Source organism: Callorhinchus milii, unplaced genomic scaffold, assembly GCF_018977255.1.
Source record: "Callorhinchus milii isolate IMCB2004 unplaced genomic scaffold, IMCB_Cmil_1.0 Scaffold21, whole genome shotgun sequence".
Lineage (NCBI taxonomy): Eukaryota > Metazoa > Chordata > Chondrichthyes > Chimaeriformes > Callorhinchidae > Callorhinchus > Callorhinchus milii.
Genome location: NW_024704762.1, coordinates 1,416,502 through 1,434,392, shown reverse-complemented (window position 1 = coordinate 1,434,392; position 17,891 = coordinate 1,416,502). Strand labels below are relative to the sequence as shown.

Here is a 17,891-nt window from a genome sequence, read left to right as displayed (position 1 = left end):
CCCACAAACAGTCGTAGATGAAAATGACCAATTTATTATTGTTTTTGGGTTTGGAGGATTATTATTAGGCTCTGTGTGGAGTAAGGAAACTTGCCCAAGGTTTCGCCCTCTGCCTGGAATTGAACTCAGGTCTCTCACTTGCAAAGCGAGTGCTCTAACCACTGAGCTACAGTGCTACAGGTTATGGTGCGGACGTGGGGGAGAAAGGACAGTTCAGGGTCATACAGGACCCCCAGGTTCCTGAGCGGGTCAGTGAGGGTGAGTGGCAGCAGTGGAGGCTGATGGTGCAGCGCCCGAGGTGCGGAGGCGCTGGTCTGAGCCAATCCGGAGGGCCGCGGTCTTACTGACGTTGAGTTGGAGAAAGTTGTCCCTCGTCCAGGACTTGATGTCGCACAGACAGTCGGTCAATATTGATATCGAAAATATTGATACATTCATTAGTTGCTGAGCAAAGGTTGAAATGATTTTTATTATTAAATCATATTTTTTATGACAATTCTCCATCAATTCATTGGCATTGTCCTGCGGGCGGCGCTGTTGCTGAGGCAGTCCTCCTGGCCAGCGGGCGGCGCTGTTGCTCAGGCAGTCCTCCTGGCCAGCGGGCGGCGCTGTTGCTCAGGCAGTCCTCCTGGCCAGCGGGCGGCGCTGTTGCTCAGGCAGTCCTCCTGGCCAGCGGGCGGCGCTGTTGCTCAGGCAGTCCTCCTGGCCAGCGGGCGGCGCTGTTGCTCAGGCAGTCCTCCTGGCCAGCGGGCGGCGCTGTTGCTCAGGCAGTCCTCCTGGCCAGCGGGCGGCGCTGTGCGAGGAGGCGCTGTTTGCAGGCGCAGCGCTGTGGGAAGCGGAGCGGGATGGACGGCGGTTGCTGAGAGAGAAAGAGAGGAAGAGGGCTGTGAGCGCGTCTGGACGGGAGGCCCCGCGAGGAGAGGGAGACAGAGCGCGAGCAGAGGCGGGGAGCGCGGCCGGAGAGAGAGAGAGAGAGAGGAAGCGAGAGGCGCCGCCTGGGCCCCAGAAGCCCCGCTTTCTAGTTTGAGTTGCGGCCGAGGCCGAGGAGCGGGGAGGGGGCGGGGAGGGGGCAAAATGTCGGAAAATCAACCCAACAACAACAATAACAACGCGAACCGCGCGCGGAACAACAACCCGAACCCACTCATCAATGTCCGCGACCGCCTGTTCCACGCTCTCTTCTTCAAGATGGCCGTGACGTACGCCAGAGTCTTCCCTCCGTCCTTCAGGAGAATGTTCGAGTTTTTCGTCCTTTTAAAGGTACCGAGAACCGCCTGAGGGGGGAGGGGAGCCCCTGAGGGGGGAGCCCCTGAGGGGGGGAGGGGAGCCCCTGAGGGGGTGAAGGGGAGCCCCTGAGGGGGAGGGAGGGGAGCCCCTGAGGGGGGGAGGGGGAGCCCCTGAGGGGGGGAGGGGAGCCCCTAAGGGGGAGGGGAGCCCCTGAGGGGGGGGGGAGGGGAGCCCCTGAGGGGGGTCACTGAATGGGCAGGTGGGGACTAGCATCTCGCCCGGGAGCAACAAGCTCACCGTTATTATTGCCCCCACACACACACACACACTTGGCAGCAATGCAGTCAGTGCCCCTTCTCACAGTAAACTGCATCAAAACACTATGCAGTGCAGTTCCTGTTAAACTGTAGAACATGATGTTTTTTATTCTGGGATATTGTGGTTGGTGGGAATTTGATGTTGGATGAAGCCGCACAGGATAATTGTTTGCTAATATTAATTTAAGTTTATGCCAAATCTGTTGAGGTGTAATGTAATACAAGCACTGTAACCGTGTAGGAGCAGACTGGCTCTCGGAGCGTTGCCAAGCACACTCAAGGTACATTTAGAAAGCTTTTTTTTGTTTAGCTATTTGCTTCTTCAGGAAGCTGTTCATTCTAGTGCCAGTTCGCTGTTTTTCCCCACTAAATCCCCTTCCATTCTGTTCTAAACACCATCCCTGGCATATCATTCTATACAGACCACCCTCTGGGAATAGTGATTCTTTTTCTCATTTTACTCCCCATTGTCACAATCTTGAAGTTCACACCCTCTTGTCCTTGAATTCCTCACCCCCCCCAATGGAAAGAGTTTTTCACAATTAATTTTCTCAGACTCTTTCATTATCCTCAAGACCTGTAGAGTCCTGTAGCTTAATGATTAGAGCACTAAACTCGCAAGCAAGAGGACCTGGGTTTGATTCCCGGGCAGTGCGGGCACGTTACCTTACTCCAAACGCCTGTTTACCTAGCAGTAAGTAGGGACCTCGTTGTTCATCGATTGGCGGATTGCTTTTCCTGTGGTATAATCCCTTAAAAGAAATTATTTGGTCACTCAATTCACAACTGTTTGTGGGACGCTGCTGTCCACAATTGGCTGCCGCATTTCACCCACAAAATTTACAGTCAATTCACTTTACAGTGTATTCTGTGAAGGGCTTTCAGATGTCTCGAAGATGTGATGAGGCGTTACATCAAATGCAAGGATTATTATTATGCAGCAATTAGAAGAGTACCAATCCCTCTAATAATATAAAAATCCTTACATTTGATATAGCACCTTATCATGTCTTCGAGACATCTCAAAGCGCTTCAAAGAATAAACTGTAAAGTGACTTGACTGTATAATTTGTGGGTTACAGCTACAGCTCAGTGGAGCCTCATTTTGGGGATCCATAAAATCCTAAATCGAAGCATGATAACTGGTTTCACTGTATACATGCAATGCAGCCTGTGGGCTGTTCTGAAGCTGAAAAATAGCTGATGTCAGTTTCTATACCAAACAGTAAATAACCTTTGCTTTTTGGTGGAAATGAAAATGCCTGATTTCTGAGTGATTAGATATCAAGAAATGACATCGGTTAACCCAAGAGTCAGCCATTTTAGCTTAAAAGTTGGCCGGCAAGTGGGTCAGCAGCACAGCTCAATGAATGGGGTCAATGACAACATACATTTGTATAGTGGTGTTTACGTAGGACAGTGTCCTGGAGCATTGGCGAGCTTGGGAACAAGACAATAAAAGTTAAACTTTTTTTTCCATCAGCTGGATGTCTGACACATCACAGTAATTAAAAGTATCAAAACCAGACTGAGTTCCATGTGTGCCACCTAAACATGGAAATTTTTGTACCTGCCAAGATTCCTGCTGCTTGTTCAGCTATGCCTACCCTATCCATTAGGGCTTTGGCTTTCAGGGTTAACAGGAGCTGTGGGGGGAATGCCTGCCCCCAGGGATTGGTCTATCTTTCCAAGTCCTGCTGGGCTGTGTTGTTATGAGCAGTGCCCTGGAATACTGCCAACCCGCCAGGCTCAGGAACTGGACCGTCGCAGAGGGTGTGGACTCGATTCTGATGTTCCGTTGAGAGTCCCAATCCTTCTAATAATAATATAATAATGATCATTGCATTTGATATGTGACCTTGGAGTCAGTTTAGCTCCAAGCAGACTTCTCCCTGCTGACAAGGAGGATAGATCGACAAAGAGTCTGATGGAATTTTAACTTGATCTAATATTAGGAGTGAATCCAAGGTATACGGGAGGACATAGCAACTGAGTTTTACTAAAGTATAATCAGTCAATACTGTTCCCAAGATCATTTTTAATAAAGTGTGTTATTAGCCCTTTTTATAAGAGTTTCTTTATTGTTTCTAGATCCCTCTCTTACAGAAAGCTATATAAAACCCACTCCATAGCCCTTTTGTAATAGAACCTGAGGTTGGTTTAATATCGTCAAAGTGAAATAGCATTCTACATTAATGTTACCCAGGAATTTTATGTTGAGGGCTGGTCTCAAGAACAGGACAAATCTTGCATCACACAGCAATGGCACATGGGTTTGTTCTATACTGATGAGAAAAAATCTGTAACTGCTGATGAGATGCAGCATTTAAAGTCTCATTGTAATTGTTTTTGTGACCAAGCTGAATTGATATAGCTTTGAAAGATTTCATTCCAAAGTGTGAAATAGTAAAACTGACATTGAGTTTTATCTGGGGGATTGTTGTTCAGGACATTGGGAGAAACTCCCTTCTCTTTTTGTATAGTGCCATGGGATCTTTAACCAGTATATGGGACCTGGGTTTAATGTCTCCCATTAAATACTGATATGGATCTTAGAGCTGAAGTACATATTCCAGATAAAGATTCTACCATTTACTCCCATAGCTTCCAGCTTCTTCCTGAGGCACTCAGTCAAAATCCTTATGGATGTTGATGTATGCAATGGAGGTGGATTTCCCTTGAACTTTGATGCTTTGGGACCTGATGTAAAGTCTCAACTGCCCACACACTCCTCACAAGAATATCTATTCCAACAGTTCCTTCCTCATTACACTCCCATATATGCGCTGGTCTGCCTCAATGCACCACTGAAATCGGTGAGATTCCTCAGTGGTTCTCGGTCTCACTAGAGACACCCTTGTTGTGGATAGATACCACTCTAGATCCATGAAACCGTGTGTGTGTGCCTCAGACTGAATTCACTGACCAGCCTTGGAAGGGCAGCATCAAAGTGAGTTGACAGTTCCTGACATTGAGTCTGCGCCCTCTTCCCCTCTCCATCTTTTAATAACTCAGAATTAATACCTTCAGCATGCGCTGCCTTACCATTAGCAAAGTGACCAGTGCAGGCTCCACATCTTACCAGCAACCGCTTCCTTCCTTTCTATAAAGTTCAGCTTAATGGCCAACAATAATATTATTATCTTCAGATTTATTGGTCCTTCACCTAGTAGCTACTTATGGCATCTTGCTGGAGCAAATAGCTTCTGCGTTTATCAACAAAATCAATCATTATACTTGACAGTAACTCTCTTTATCAATAATTAGCTTTCATCACGTCCAGGCTCGACTACGCCAATGACCTACTCACAAAACTCCCAAACTCTTTCTAATACAAACTGCAGTCTATCCAGAACCCTACAGCCTGTATCCTCTTCTCACACCAGTTCTGCGAGCCTATCACCCCCATCCTAGCTCAGCTCCACATCCCTCCACATCTTTCCCCTCCCCACCCTTTTTGGCTCCCCCCACCCCCTCACCCCCGCTAGTAGGTTTAAATGCTTTGAGAAGTCGACGCAAAATAATAATAATAATCCTTGCATTTGATATAGTGCTTTATCACGTCTTCGAGACGTCTCAAAGCGTTTCACAGAATATACTGTAAAGTGAATTGACTGTATATTTTGTGTGCGAAACGCGGCAGCCAATTGCGCACAGCAGCGTTCCACAAGCAGTCATGGATTGAAGTGACCAAATTATCATTATATTATTTTTCTTGAGGGATTATTATCAGGTGTGTGGAATAACGAAACTTGCCCAAGGTTTTGTCCGACCGGGAATCGAATCCAGGTCTCTTACTTAGAAGCGAGTGCTCTAACCACTGAACTACAGGACTCACTGTAAATTATTAGCGTAACATGAAAGATTATTTGTCCCATTAATCCTATGGCTTACTGCTGTCCGCATAAAATAGTTTATCTGTACTTGTGTGCTTACTGTATAATAACCATAATAAACAAACAGCTTAAGTAGGTCAACTTCGAATGAGATTTGAAACCAGAGTCCCATTTGCTTGTTCAGATGCATTCTAAAGAACAGGAAGTTTCCTGGTTTCCTCACCTATAATTCCCCACCGCTCCCACAAATTTACATACCTGATTAATTGTTTATTATACCATTTCTATGTGTGAGATACTACTGGCATAATTAGCTATAATCCTTCAATTTGTGGAGTCCTGTTGTTCAGTGGTTAGAGCACTCGCTTTGCAAGTGAGAGACCTGAGTTCAATTCCAGGCAGAGGGCGAAACCTTGGGCAAGTTTCCTTACTCCACACAGAGCCTAATAATAATCCCTCTAAATCCAAAAACAATAATAAATTGGTCATTTTCAATCTACGACTGTTTGTGAGACATTGCTGTGCGCAATTGGCTGCCGTGTTCGCCCACAAATACACAGTCAATTCACTTTACAGTGTGTTCTGTGAAGCGCTTTGGGACGACCTCCCGACGTGAAAAGCGCTATATCAAATGCAAGGATTATTATAATTTGATATAGCGCCATATCACGTCTTCGAGATGTCTCAAAGCGCTTCACAGAATATGCCATAAAGTAAATTTGACTGTAATTTGTAGCTGCCGTCATTTAATACATTTCAAACCTAATTCATTGTGTGTGACTTTTCAGCCTAATAACACACTGAACTTTGTTAGAATATACACTTTTTGTATACTGCTAGAATCATAATAGATGTTGTGAATGGGTTAACTTTTAAGTTAAGTGTGGGGGGCAACTGGACTGACAGTCATGGGATAGGACACATCTGGTTTTCTCTGTTTTTGAAAGAATAACAGACAGGGGCAGGGGCTCACCTCTTATCAGTAAATGACAACAAGCCACAGAGGGAACGGTCCAAGGTACCGGTCGACACAAGATCTCGACTTAGCAATAAGTCTCTAGATTCTGACAGGGCCAAGTGACAGAAGGCAACCCTCAAGAATAGCAACTAATGAGCAAGTTGCTTAAACTAGAGGACCTTGGTACCATCCCGGGATACTGATAAGAAATAACCAGTCACTTAAAAGGAATATACCGATGATCCCACCTAACAAAATAACAAGCATCAAATAACAGGGGTCTTAAGGACTATGTGTGTGAGGCACTACACCCCATGAGGTGTTCACGTGAACCCAGCATGATTTCGGCCAGGTGATCTAATGTCCGCACCATGATTGGACGAACATCGGTGTAAAAGTTCCGATAACATTGTATACGGGACCGTCCCGGGTCGCGGAGACAAGGGTACGGGAGATGGGGCCATCCCAGGCTGCGGAGATGGAAGACTGAGAGCTAGAAACACAGACTGAGGATATCAGATGAAAGATTGAAAGCTGTAAGCAAGAAGACTGAAAGCATGAAGAATCAAGCTTGTGTGCTGTAAAGACACAGTGCTGAACTCGAGATATCTATGGTGGTATTGTTCTGTTATAAGATCTGTTGATTGTACCGGCCTTTGGTCTGACCCATCGGGATATTGGGGAATAACGAACGAATAATAATAAAACAGTCAGATATCTGGTTAAAGGAATTAGCGTTATTTCCTTGCAGATTTGGCTGATTTTATTTTCTAACAATTTGGGATTCGGTAGGATACTCTGAATTAATACACTCGGCAGTTGACGTGTTTATGAGTCCGGTACGACCGTAACTAGTAAATAGTTGGGACAGTGGCCGTGGTACTCGCAGAAGTTAGGAGTCCGGTACGATCGTAACTAGTAGATAGTTGGGACGATGGCCATGCCTGCGGGCAATTAGCCGAGTGTATTAACCCATTGGGATTCTGAGTATTAAAGAACCAATATAATCCATTCGAGCGAGTGTCTCTTATTTGGATTTTTCTAACATCTTCAAGATCCTCACACTGGTCTCAACCATTGGCTGGTGGTGCTTTCTGCCTCTACACCCTGAAATTTTAATATTCTCTCCCTAAATCCCTCTGCCTTGCCCCCTCCATCCCCCTTTTCAGATCATGCCTGGAGACCTTCCTCTTCGCTGTCACCTCCTCCTCCCCGCTCAGTGTCCAGTTCTGCCACTGCTCCGAGAAGCTGCCCTGTTTGTAGGGCGCTGTATAAATGCGAGTTGTTGGAGATCAAATGGCAGGTATTTATATTGTAGATATTTATTTGGAGTGTAGATTATGTAGTTTTTAAGTCAATATAAATTCAGTACAACAGCAAACTCTGATTTCTGTGTGGGGTGGGGGGGGCAGTAATTTGCAAGAACCAGAAATCTCATGGAATTGCTAGTTTCAGCGCTATACCATTGATGTCCTGCAATTTGTAATTGGGCAAAGTGATTACCATGTGGCTAACAGGCTTCATTGGGAAATGAGCTGAACTATAGAGTGTAACTTTTAAATTATTAGCGTAACCTCCAAAGCTATTTTTGAGAAAAATGCTATAATCTTGGATATCAATGATAGGCAGAAACTAAGATGAAATAGTTTGCAAGAACCAGATAAATGAATGTTTAAGATTTACTTTGACAGATGAATAATCTTGACCAAAAGCATTCCTGAACAATTATCTCTTATCTCCTTTGCCATCCTGCACACTGACATTTGGGTTTGTGTGCCTCAGAGATATTCAGTGACCAGTCAACCTTCTTTTCTTTGTAGAAAATTCATGAATTTGTGTGAGGGACCATGGCGATTCAGGAAAGAATATCTAGCAAAGATTTGCTCCAAAACTTAAACCGATTAGTGACATATTCTTCGGTTTCCATTAATTTCGGTATTGTGCTCCAGCTGCTTTTGTGCATCTGTGCTAACAAGTTGGTGAAATAATGTGTTTCATTTAGAGACCTTCATTCCTCTGGGGTCTAACTGGAGCATGTTCCCCTCGCCTCCAAAATACAGAAAGTTTCTTTAATGTTTATAGATGTCAGTAGTAGAGCCTTTGTCCCCATCTTTAGAGGACAATGCAAATCCTACCCAGTGGCGGTTTATCCCACAACCAGCCATGCTGACCTTGGAACTTGTTCTTGTTTGTTTAATGAATGTTCAAATATACATTGATTAGTTTCAATCTCTTACATTTCCAGTCATTTCTCCATTCCCCCAGTTATATATAATGTATATTTTGTCAGTTCTTCCTTTGAGTTCTTTTATTTGGATATAGATTCCCTAAAACGAAGCAAAGCATTTGAAGACTGCAGCCACCAATGAACTGATTAAGGACACAGAATATTTTGTAAGAGTAGTTTAGCTGCACCTTGATGATATTCAGTATTTAAAAAATAATTACAGCTGAATTTTTCTGTACTTTGGGAGCTGTCTATCAGAAGAAAGAGCAAGCCAGCCTGGTTGTTTGCACCTAAAGGGATATATTTGTGTGTGTTGCACTCTGGATGTAAATTTTCCAGTGTCGAGAGCAGCTATTGAAACACATTTATAGTACAATCAACAGGATCTAAGGTAAAGACTTTGAATAACTTGTTTCACTGGCCAGCCAGGTAGTAAAATTCCTCAGATAAAATTGGTCACTCACTCCATAACTATGCAAATTGGCTGCGTTCGCACACAAAATATACAGTCATTAAAAGTTTACAGTACATTCTGTGAAGTGCTTTGAGATTTCTCGAACATCTATTTACGTATTTTCACAGCTAAAGTTGAAGTGCTACTCTACAGCTTCTGTTTAATGTCTTCGTTAATTAATTTGAAGATTAAATACGATTGAATCCTTAAACCATAATTAGCACAGATTTGAGGTGTGTTTTCTCATTACAACTCTCTTGGAACATATTCTGTACTTCCAGTCAATGGGCGTCTGTTTTGGGTTGATTGTGGTCTAGTTCAACAGTGTATTGCACCAGGTCTGTACAGCACTTTTATCTAAATAGATCTATTTTTCTCTTGCTGATTTGAATTGTATGTATTTTCTAGCCATTTGTCACATTTGAAAGAATTGGGTTGGAGCCATGTTTACAAAACCTGATTATGCGGAGAGTTTTGCACTGTTTTAAAAGATGCAGGTTAGAAAGTAAGAAGCAAGGATTGTTGGTGAAAGGAAATATTGAAGTGGAGGGCAGATGTACAACAGCAGAATTGAATACTTGTAGCTGGGAAGTGACCATAAAGACATAAAACATGGAGATTCTGGAATGTGGGAATTATGTTTCTTGAACACTTTCAAAAATACAATTTCAATGCCGTATAAACTACTGTACATTATGTTAGTTGTTGTAGCACATAAACAGAAAGGCTACTTTCAGTGTATGAATTTGGGGAACAATCGTATTTTAGTTTTATGATATTCAATGTAAAGTGTTCACTTTAATATCTTTACCTTTGCTAAACTGCCTGACAGTCTTGCCAGAACAGGAACAAGTTACACTGAAATTGCTCCTTTGTCCAGATTTAGTTTTGAGCAAGTTATTGAACTGCTTAGACCACTGATGTTCAGTGTAGAGAATTCACTAACTTTTACTCTATATTGGCTCCCGATACAGCAGCCTTGACACCTCAAGCTGTTGGCTGGGGGAACGTTCACATCTGCCACCGTCGCCCTAGGACCCCACACGAGAATAGATGAGCTGTTTTCCTACTTGTTACGCTCACAATATTAGCTCATTTAATAGGATTGAAAAGCATTGCTGGATGGAGCCTGAGATTCCAGGTTCCCAGGACCCTGTGAGGTGTGTGTGTGTGTATGAGGATGTGTAAAAGACCAGCAAGAGTGGGGGAGGTGAGACTGCTGATACAGCATTATAATGATAGGAATCCCCTCAGCAGCACGTGAGAAAGTATATGCAGTGTTTAGAGTACAAGCTGCAGCGAGACTGACTGCAGGCAACTTTACAGGCACGACTGTTTGTGGGACACTCCTGTATGCAATTGGCTGCTTTGTTTTGCCCACAAAATACACAGTATATCCTGTGAAATGCTTTGAGATGTCTCAACAATGTGATAAAACACTGTATCAAATGCAAGGATAATAATATTAGGTATTGAACAAGCTTACTTGTGTGATAACAACAGAACTCTTTAAGAGTTCTTGGAGACGGTAAGAGTATCCACTGAGTTTACTAGATTTGCCTGTTGGCTATTATAATAGTGCTTCAAACACACTTTAATGTTGAATCTTGAACAAACTATCTTGAGTTTAGCATTTCAACACTAGCCAACTCTGTCTAATAAACCTGCATTTATTGAAACCATTGTCATATGTGCTCAGATTAATCCATGCAGGGGCTATGTTTGAAAATGCTAGGGAGAGGGGACAAGATGGAGGTGTAGAAGGGGTGAGTTCCAGAGGTTAGGAGTGTCGTCGCGAGGAGAGGGCAGACCAAGTGAAATAGTCAAGCAAAGTGGGTGAGCAGAAGAATCAGGTAAGAGAAGATCACAGACAGATGGAGATCCTGGGCTGTGAAGGAATTTATAGATCAGGCCCTTGAAGTTCATCTGTTGGGAAACGTGGAGACGGGTGAGGTGATGTCCATACAGTGGAGTTTTGAATCAGCTGGAATTTATGGATGTGCAACCAGGAAGAGCGGCAGGAGTGTGTTTGAAAGTCTTGTCCGGAGGTAACAAAGATGTGAATAAGGATTTTGGCGGCATTTGGTGTGAGATGGTTGGAGTCAGGCAGTGTGCTGAAGTGGTCTTGGTCTGAGGAAAGAGAAGAGAGAAGATTGAACCAGTTGCCAAGATTATACACTAGTTCAGTGAGTTTGAGATTGCCGTGGAGGTTGAGGAGATCAGATCTAAAAGGCAGGATGTTTTTTGTCTTGTCAATTATAAGGTGCAAGAAATTGAGTCTCATCCTGGCCTTTGGGGAGTCCTGTAGAGTAGTGGTTAGAGCACTCGTCTCGCAAGCGAGAGGATCTGGGTTTGATTCCCGGCAGGGCGTAACGTTGGGCAAATTTCATTACTCCACATTACGTAAAAAAAATTTGGTCATTCAATTCCACGTTTGTTTGTGGGACACTGCTGTGCCGAATTGGCTGCCATATTTTGCCCTCAAAATATAGTCAATTCACTTTACAGTATGCCTGAGAAGCGCTTTGAGACGTCTCAAAGACGTCATAAGGCGCTATATCAAATGCAAGGAATATTATTATTCATGTATGGTAGAACATCCAATGAGTGAGTTGAGGGAGGGAGAGAGAATACGTTTAGGTTTCATCTGCAAACGTGTGGAAGTAATCCTATGTGTGCAATGAATTCAGGGATCTTTGAGGCTTTTCTTAGTACATTGAAGCTCCTGTTCTCATCTTTCTCAAAGCTCTGATCTGCTGTAGTGATGTATGAGTGGGTCGATTTCATTTATCAGTGAGGCCTCTGTCATGCAATAATATGTGTCATAGTGAATTATGGCTTTCACTTTTCTGAAATAAATCCAATATTTTACTGCTACCAGAGTGATATTGTCCATCTTCAAATGAAATGCTGTAATATTTTGATTGCATTTTCCAAAGAGCAATGGGAGTGTGCTAAGACAGAGGAGAGATGACAACAGTATGTCCGAGCTGATTCTGAGCACGGTTTTAAATGATAGGGTGAACAGGATGAGGTTGACCGAGCTACTTTCTTGTTACTGTTGCGTTAATATTACACTCCTAATTCATATCATAGCAGCTGAGCTTGAGTTTAAAAAAAGTGAGTGCTCATTTTTATATTGTGTTTAAAAGCATATCACAACAGCTTGCATTTATATAGCGCCCTTCACGCGGGATAGCATCCCAGAGTACTTGGTTAGTATAAAGCACCTTTGAGATGTTCCAACATATGGCTTATTAAAGCACATTTCTCTTAAACCCCTTTAGCATTGACAAAATAATTACTGAACACAGTGTGGCTCCCTTCCTCAACTCTGCATTAGAACTTTATTTTAATTGATGGTTGAGTATCTCACTGGAGTAAGAAACATGTTGTGTAACTGGTGAGAATTACACTGATGGTTAGAATAGCTGACTTTGATTTTTGCCTTGTTTTTGTGCGTTTCATAAAATGTTTGTGTCTAATTTCTAATGCACAGGTTTGAGTATTGAAGGATGGGGGAAAGCAGAGAATTGGGGTTAGGAGGGATGGCACTTGGAGGGGAAAATATCAACCCAGAAAATGGGCTGAATGGCCTCCTATTGTGCAGCACATTTCTGTAGTTCTATTGTTAAGATGCTAGAAAAAAAAGTTGTGATTTACTTTTGTATCACAGACCTAGGTAGTCAATGCAGAATTAATGTTACCTGATAGAACCAATTCAATATTTTGCAGTACATCAACAACAAATCACATTTGTATTGCGCCTTTCACATTAGGAGGATGTCCCAAGGCGCTGGACAGTATTTATCAGATATTTATTAGGGATCCGCAATAAATGGTGGTTGAGATCAGGCGGGGTGGAGGGTAGGGGTAGGGGGGTGACCAAAGGCACGGTTGAAGAGAAGGATCTTGAAGAAAGCAAGGTAGGGGCCAAGGCAGGGGAACGGTGGGATGAAGTTCGAGAATTATTATTATTATTATCGAATATAATCCCTCTTAATGTAGTCAAAAACATACTATCATGTAACTGTTTTTCATGAGATTCATGATGATTTTGTACATTTTAACAGACAGAAGTTTCCATTGGAATTAATCATTATTGGTCTAAATTCCTGAGAATAAACTTTCCTGTTAATTGGAGAATACTGTACTGTATATCAGTTGTTTTCTCGTCCCAGTAATTTACACTTTCCGTTACCACTTCTAATAGTTTGGCAAATCAAATGGTGGATGTGCTGATGTCAGCTCCTCAAATTTACTGTGGTTGTTTTAATATTTTTGACCAAATGATACTTCAAAATAGGAGCTAGTCTTAGGAAGAAAATGTTAATTCATAGTAAGATTTTTGTGAATGAAGCCCTTGGGAAATGTATCAGATTAGTTCAATTCCAGTGTTCAGGTTGGTTCTGTGTGGATGCAGATATCAGGCTGAGTGGATTGGAAATGTGTCTACAAATTCTTTTTGAATGAGTTATTTTTGGAGTCCTGAACAAATCGTGTATCTCTGTTCTTGCTACAAAAAACAGTCTATCTGATAGCTCGCCAGAACTCAATCCATTACTAAACCATTCAGAACAGTGCAAGTGAACAATGTACCCTGTGCAAGGTACTCATTACTTTGTGCCATTGACCTTATGGTGTGATCCACTTTAGTTTGATGCAATTCGGTATCTTGGCACTGAATACTAGAGGGAGAAGGTTGGGACATAACTAAAGGTACACTAGTGAATTGGAAACGTTTACACAGACAATTTTTTTTGCAAATGCAAAGGTTGTTGTTATTATGATCTGGATAGGCGTGCCTTAAACTTCATTTGTTAAGTCAATTTGCGGAGTCCTGTAGCTCAGTGGTTAGAGCAATCACTTTGCAAGTGAGACACCTGAGTTCAATTCCAGGCAGAGGGCGAAACCTTGGGCAAGTTTCCTTACTCCACACAGAGCCTAATAATAATCCTCCAAAACCAAAAACAATAATAAATTGGTCATTTTCAATCCACGACTGTTTGTGAGACATTGCTGTCTCACAATGTTAACTGAGCGGGGAGAGAATCGCAGGCTTTCCTCTCTTCACCTGATTTCCACTGATTGCTCTTTTCAATAGGCGGGAAAGATAAGAACAGGAATCCAGGCTGATTTCACTTAACGCTGAAACCAATTGGAAGCTCCCACCAGCTCCTGTGGTGAGATCCCGCTACACAGCCCTGGGGGTTGAACCTGGGATACTGCGCAAAACTACCCAGTCTTCATTGGATTGGATTAAATTCTTAACCATTTTAACCATTTAGGTTGAAAAGTGAATTAAAAATTTATTTTAGCTGCAGTCTTATTCTCATTATCATAATGTGGACTGGCAGCTAGACATCTGAAATTCTATGTGTGTGTGTGTTTTGAATCCATAACAGTCCTTTTGTTTACATTCGAAATATGGGTCTTCAATATAATTAAAATGCATACATTGCTTTTTGCCTTGGAGTTACAACAACAACAACAACAACAAGATTCCATTTATAGAGCGCCTTTCACGTCAGGAGGACGTCCCAAGGCGCTGCACAGTTGGGTCATGACCCGAGCAGGGGGGAAATGGTCAGGGTGAGGGGAGGGAAGGGAGGGAGAGAGGAGGGGGGAAATGGTCAGGGTGAGGGGAGGGAAGGGAGGGAGCGAGGAGGAGGAAGAGAGTCGAGAGGGGAGCTGAAGGCACGGTCAAAGAGAAAGGTTTTGAGACCGGCCTTGAAGGAGGAAAGGGAGGAAGCAAGGCGAAGGCACTGGGGGATGGAGTTCCAGAGCCTCGGGGCTGAGAGGCTGAAGGCCCGACCACCGATAGTAGGGCGGTTGGGGCGGGGGACGTGGAGCAGACCGGAGCCAGAGGAACGGAGGGTACGGGCAGGTAGGTAGGGGGATAGTAGGTTGGAGAGGTAGGAGGGAGCAAGGCCGTGAATGGCCTTGTAGGTGAGGATGAGGATCTTGAAATCAATCCTCTGGGGGATGGGGAGCCAGTGGAGGCGAGCGAGGGTGGGAGTGATGTGGTCCCGAAGCCTGGTGCGGGACAGTACACGAGCTGCAGAGTTCTGAATGACCTGCAGCTTGTGGAGGGAGGGCCGGGAAGGCCGGCGAGGAGAGAGTTCCCATAGTCCAGCCTTGAGGTGACAAAGGCGTGAACCAGGGTTTCAGCAGCGTGAGGGGTGAGGTAGTGCCGTAGTCTGGCGATATTCCGGAGGTGATGGAAGGCGGTGCCAGTTGTGGTGCGGATGTGAGGGAGAAAGGACAGCTCAGGGTCGAACAAAACGCCGAGGTTCCTGACTGGCTTTGAGAGGTGGAGAGTGCAGCCTTGGATGCTGATGGTGTCAGCGCCTGAGGTGCGGAGGCGCTGACGTGAGCCAATCAGGAGGGCCTCGGTTTTTCGCACGTTGAGCTGAAGAAAGTTGTCTCTCGTCCAGGACTCGATGTCGGACAGGCAGGCTGTCAGGACATCGGTGGTCGTGGAGTTGAGAGTAGAGGAGGAAAGGTAGAGTTGGGTGTCATCCGCATACATGTGGAAGTTAACCCCATGTTTGCGGATGATGTCACCGAGGGGGAGCATATAGAGGGTGAAGAGGAGGGGACCGAGGACAGAGCCCTGAGGGACACCACATGAGACAGTACGGGGGGTGGAGGAGAAGCCATTCGTTGAGACGAAGTGAAGACGGTGGGAAAGGTACGACCTAAACCATTCAAGGACAGTGCCTTGAAGGTTGAGGTGGGAGGACAAGCGGTGGAGTAGGATAGCGTGGTCGACCGTATCGAATGCTGCCGATAGGTCGAGGAGGACGAGGAGACAGAGGGAGCCCTGGTCACAGATGGTCAGGATATCATTGGTGACCTTGACCAGGGCAGTTTCTGTGCTATGAGCAGCACGGAAACCTGACTGAAGGGGTTCAAAAAGAGAATGGGTGGAGAGGAAAGAGCGCAGTTGGGAGGCGACAACTCTTTCCAAGACCTTGGAGAGAAAGGGGAGGTTGGAGATGGGCCGGTAGCTTGATAGCTGCGACGCATCAAGGGAGGGTTTTTTCAGGGTGGGCGTGATGATGGCAGTTTTTAATGGAATGGGGACAGAGCCAGAGGAGAGGGACAGGTTTATGATGTCAGTGATGTGTGGGGCAAGAAAATGGAGCTGGGAGATAAGGAGTGGAGTGGGGATGGGGTCAAGGGAGCAGGTGGTTGGTTTTAGGGATAGGATGAGTTCAGTGACAGAGGGTGGGGAAACGGGTACGAAGGTGTGTAGGGGAGGATGGGTAGGAGTCGGAGTGTGGGAGGGAAGGGGTGGGTGGTGGGTGGAAGTTGGAGGGGAAGTGACCGCGGAGCGGATTCCCTTGATCTTGGATTCAAGGAAATCCAGCATCTCCTCGCAGTGAAGGTTGGAGGAGATGACCTGCGCGGGGTGGCGGGGGGGACGGAGGAGTCGGGATGTGGTGGAAAACAGTAGCCTGGGGTTGTTCTTCGCCTCCAGGATTATCCTGGAGTAGAAGGACGACTTGGCCGAGGCTAGAGTGGAGCGGTAAATTTTGAGGAGGTCCAGCCAGATTTGTCGGTGGACCGTTAAGCCGGATTTGACAAAGGTGCGCTCAGCAGCCCGCACCTGGCATTTCAGTGAGCGGAGGTGGGTGGTGTACCAGGGGGAGGAGCGGGAGTAGGAGACAGTGCGGGAAGTGATGGGGGCAAGAGTATCGAGTGTGGAGGAGAGGATATTGTGGAGGAGGGAGAGAGGAGAAGAGGGGTCGGTGAGGGTTGAAGGCCAGAGGGAGAGGAGTTCAGAGGACTCCAAGGCATCGGTTAGGGATTGTGGGGGTAACTTCTTCCAAGGGCGGTAGAAGATGGTGGTGGGTCTGGTGGAGGTGGGGAGGGGGGTGGAGGTGGTGAAGGAGATGAAGTAGTGGTCGGAGATGGCCTTGTCGGTAATAGTGACATCCGAGACACTGAGGCCCCGGGTGATCACCAAATCGAGTGGGTGGCCGTGACTGTGAGTGGGGGAGTTTATGTGTAGGGAAAGGTTGAGTGAGGAGAGCAGGGAAGAGAAGTCTGTGGAGATGGAGCAGGAGGGGGTGAAGTGTAGGTTAAAGTCGCCCAGGATGATGAGGCGATCAGAGGAGAGGCAAAGAGATGTGAGGAGTGTTGAAATGTCAGAGATGAAGGTGGGAGAGGTTTTAGGGGGCCGGTAGAGGAGGAGGATTTTAAGGGAGAGGAATGAGGGGTGGGAGAGGGTGAGGTGCTCGAAGGAGGGGAAAGAGCCAGAGGAGTAGGGGGATAGGGCAAGTGGTGTCCTTGAGATAAGGGCAACACCACCGCCACGGCGGTTGGGGCGGGGGATGTGGTGGGAGGTGTAGCCGGGTGGCGTGGCCTCCGTGAGGGGGAAGGTGTCGCCTGGGGTGAGCCACGTTTCTGTCAAGGCCATGATATCAACGTTCTCATCAAGGATGAGATCGTTGATGACCAGGGCCTTGTTGCAGAGGGAGCGGACATTTTGCAGTCCGATGTGGAGGGAGCGGTTGACAGAAGGGTGTGTGGGAGGGGAGGGGGTCCAGGTTGTGAGGCAGGGGTGGGGGAGATGGGGATGAGGGAGGAGAGGTTGACTCCCCGGGTCTGTGTCCGGGGTGGCTGGCGAGAGTGGTGGGGAATGGGGCAGTCGGTGTGGCTGCTGCTGGACAGCCAACGCCGAGTGCCGCGGTGAGCCCGGCGGAGGATTCCCAGACTGGAACAGAGGAGGGGGTGGAAGGGTCAAGTGGGGATAGAAGACGAGAGGGACGGAGAGAGAGGAGGAGAGAGCGGGAGAGATGAGAAGGGGGAGGGTTTGGGGGGAGAGAGGAGGGGGGAGGGAGGGAGGGGGTGAGGGGGCTCG

At 45.8% G+C, this 17,891-nt stretch overlaps 1 protein-coding gene across 4 annotated transcripts in view; it reads left to right on the top strand.

Moving 5' to 3' along the window:
- Positions 1-791: 791 nt before the first annotated feature.
- tmem259 (transmembrane protein 259) overlaps positions 792-17,891 on the top strand; it is a 34,810-nt gene continuing 17,710 nt past the window's right edge. For all 4 annotated transcript variants that reach the window (XM_042342722.1, XM_042342723.1, XM_042342721.1 and 1 more), the window contains exon 1: positions 792-1,260. In XM_042342722.1, the coding sequence (XP_042198656.1) occupies positions 1,075-1,260 (186 nt within the window). In that variant the 5' untranslated portion in view covers positions 792-1,074. The remainder of the gene's footprint in view (positions 1,261-17,891) is intronic.